Here is a 1,935-nt window from a genome sequence, read left to right on the forward strand (position 1 = left end):
CTCCTCCCCTCCTTCCCTGTCTCTCAATATACCCTGCCCTTGCTACTTGCTTCCACCCCCGCCCCTTATCCTCCCCCACCCAGTGGGCTCCGGGGAGGTGGAGAGAGGGGCCGGGGGAGGAGGGCAATATGTGGAACACACACTGCAAGCAAGACGCCACCAACACAGCGGCCCTGGGGCCAAGGCCTTCTCCCAGAGGGTCGGGCTGAGGTTCAGAGAGCTGCTGTGACTTGCCCAAAGTCGCGCAGCAGCACCAAGACAGTATCTTATGTCCAGGTCAGCCTGGGGACAAAGGCCAACGTTTGGGTTCCCCACTTCCCACCTGCATCCACGGAGTTGAAGACTAAGGCTCTGCTCCTCCCTGGGAACCTACCCTCAGCTCCTGGGGCGCCACCCTCCCGCCCCCAGGCCACTTCCTGGTACTGTAGGCTAAGGAGAGTGGCCCTGTCCCTGTGCATCCCAGGGTGCTCCCTCTGGGCCCTGGGAGGAGGAACCGATTCCTTCCCACTGCCTTCCAGGGACTCCTCCGTCTGCAAGCAGGATGGTCCTGGGGGTACGCGGCGGGGCCGTGGGGAGTCCAGCCGGGCTCTTACCCATCTCCCACCACCACACACTTGATGGCCTGCATTGTGTCCGGGGCCCAGAGGGCAGTGGTGGCAGCTCAGCTGGAGTCTCAGAGCACCCTGGAGCAGAGGTTGGAGGTTGGCGAGGTTGGCGAGGCGCCCCACAGAGGAGCAGCAGCCGCGGGACCAAGCAGGAGGAAGCGGAAGGGGAACTTGCTCAAGCCGCTGCCCCGGCCGTTTGCAGAGGGCGGGGCGTGCGGTCTGGGGAGCACTGGGGGCCTCAGGTGCTGAGCTGGGCCCTGGCACCCCGCTGCACCCTGCCATGGGCAGTAGGAGGAGGCCTGGGATGCCCTTCCCTGGGGAACTCGCTTCCTGTCCACAGGGCAGAGATGGGTGGTTCTCCAAGAATTCAGTCACCTCTGCTCTAAGCACAGGGGTGTGAAGAGGGCCTTGGGGCGCCGGCCACGGTTCCAGGCACCTGCAATTCCAGGATGCAAGAGACAACCCAGCCCAAGCACCAGTCTGTGTGGAGCGGAGGCACTACCTCAGCAGGGTGGCCCCAGAACAGGCAGGAGGTGATTGGGGCCACAAGGGATCTCCAGAGAGGGCTCTCGATGCTACCGAGAGGGAAATCTGGGGCCCGCAAGTTGGCATGTGAGCTGGCACTTGAATCCTGGTGCCCGAGAAAGGGTACTCCGGGTGGGACTCAGGAGCAAGATACAGAAGCTCCCCCAGCGAGGACCTGTGTGGGTCCCCGGTGGAAGGACCAGAGATGTAGGCGGAGGGGGGTGAGGCAGGAAAGGGGGAGGTGGCAGCTGACAGAGAAGTGCAGACAGAAAGGAAGTGGGCAGTGCCCTGTGTGGGCCCTGGGCCCTGGACGTAGAAACTGAGGCCATTTCACTGAGGCAGAAGCAGTGGACTCACTGGGACCCCCTCGCCTGAAATCAACCCCAGGGCCAGGGGACACCAAGCTCTTCTGGCCCCCCAGCTGCGGTGTTGGCGACAGAGCCTGCGTTCCACAGCTCACAAGAGAGCGTGCCCGTCTTAGCCACAAGGCCTCTGTGGGTTGAGTCGGAGGAGAAAACTGAGGCTCCCTAGGCTTCAAGTTCACTGTCGACAACCATCACTCCCCACCCCAGCACCTCACAGCTCCAGGGAGAAAGCACAGCAGTGGAGGGGCAGAGCCAGCGGCCACCACCCAGCACAAGCCAGAGGCCCGCGGCAGGGTGCAGAGAGCTGGGCCTGCGGGTGGACACGCCCCTCCCACCCCACAGCCCAAGATCGCCACCAGGCACCTGCCCCCAGGACGCTCCCAGGGCAGCTCACGCGAGCAATAGGGCAAGGGGAAACACAGGTTCCCCCATGACCCACC

The 1,935-nt window shown here is 64.0% G+C and overlaps 1 protein-coding gene across 2 annotated transcripts in view; it reads right to left on the reverse strand.

The window, feature by feature from the left end:
- The window catches only part of RAC2 (Rac family small GTPase 2), a 14,010-nt gene extending 13,236 nt beyond the window's left edge, over positions 1-774 (reverse strand). For both annotated transcript variants that reach the window (XM_006166226.3, XM_006166225.3), the window contains exon 1: positions 594-774. In XM_006166226.3, the coding sequence (XP_006166288.1) occupies positions 594-628 (35 nt within the window). In that variant the 5' untranslated portion in view covers positions 629-774. The remainder of the gene's footprint in view (positions 1-593) is intronic.
- Between the last annotated feature and the right edge of the window lie 1,161 nt (positions 775-1,935).

Source organism: Tupaia chinensis, unplaced genomic scaffold (genome assembly GCF_000334495.1).
Source record: "Tupaia chinensis unplaced genomic scaffold, TupChi_1.0 Scaffold144197_1, whole genome shotgun sequence".
Taxonomy (NCBI): domain Eukaryota; kingdom Metazoa; phylum Chordata; class Mammalia; order Scandentia; family Tupaiidae; genus Tupaia; species Tupaia belangeri.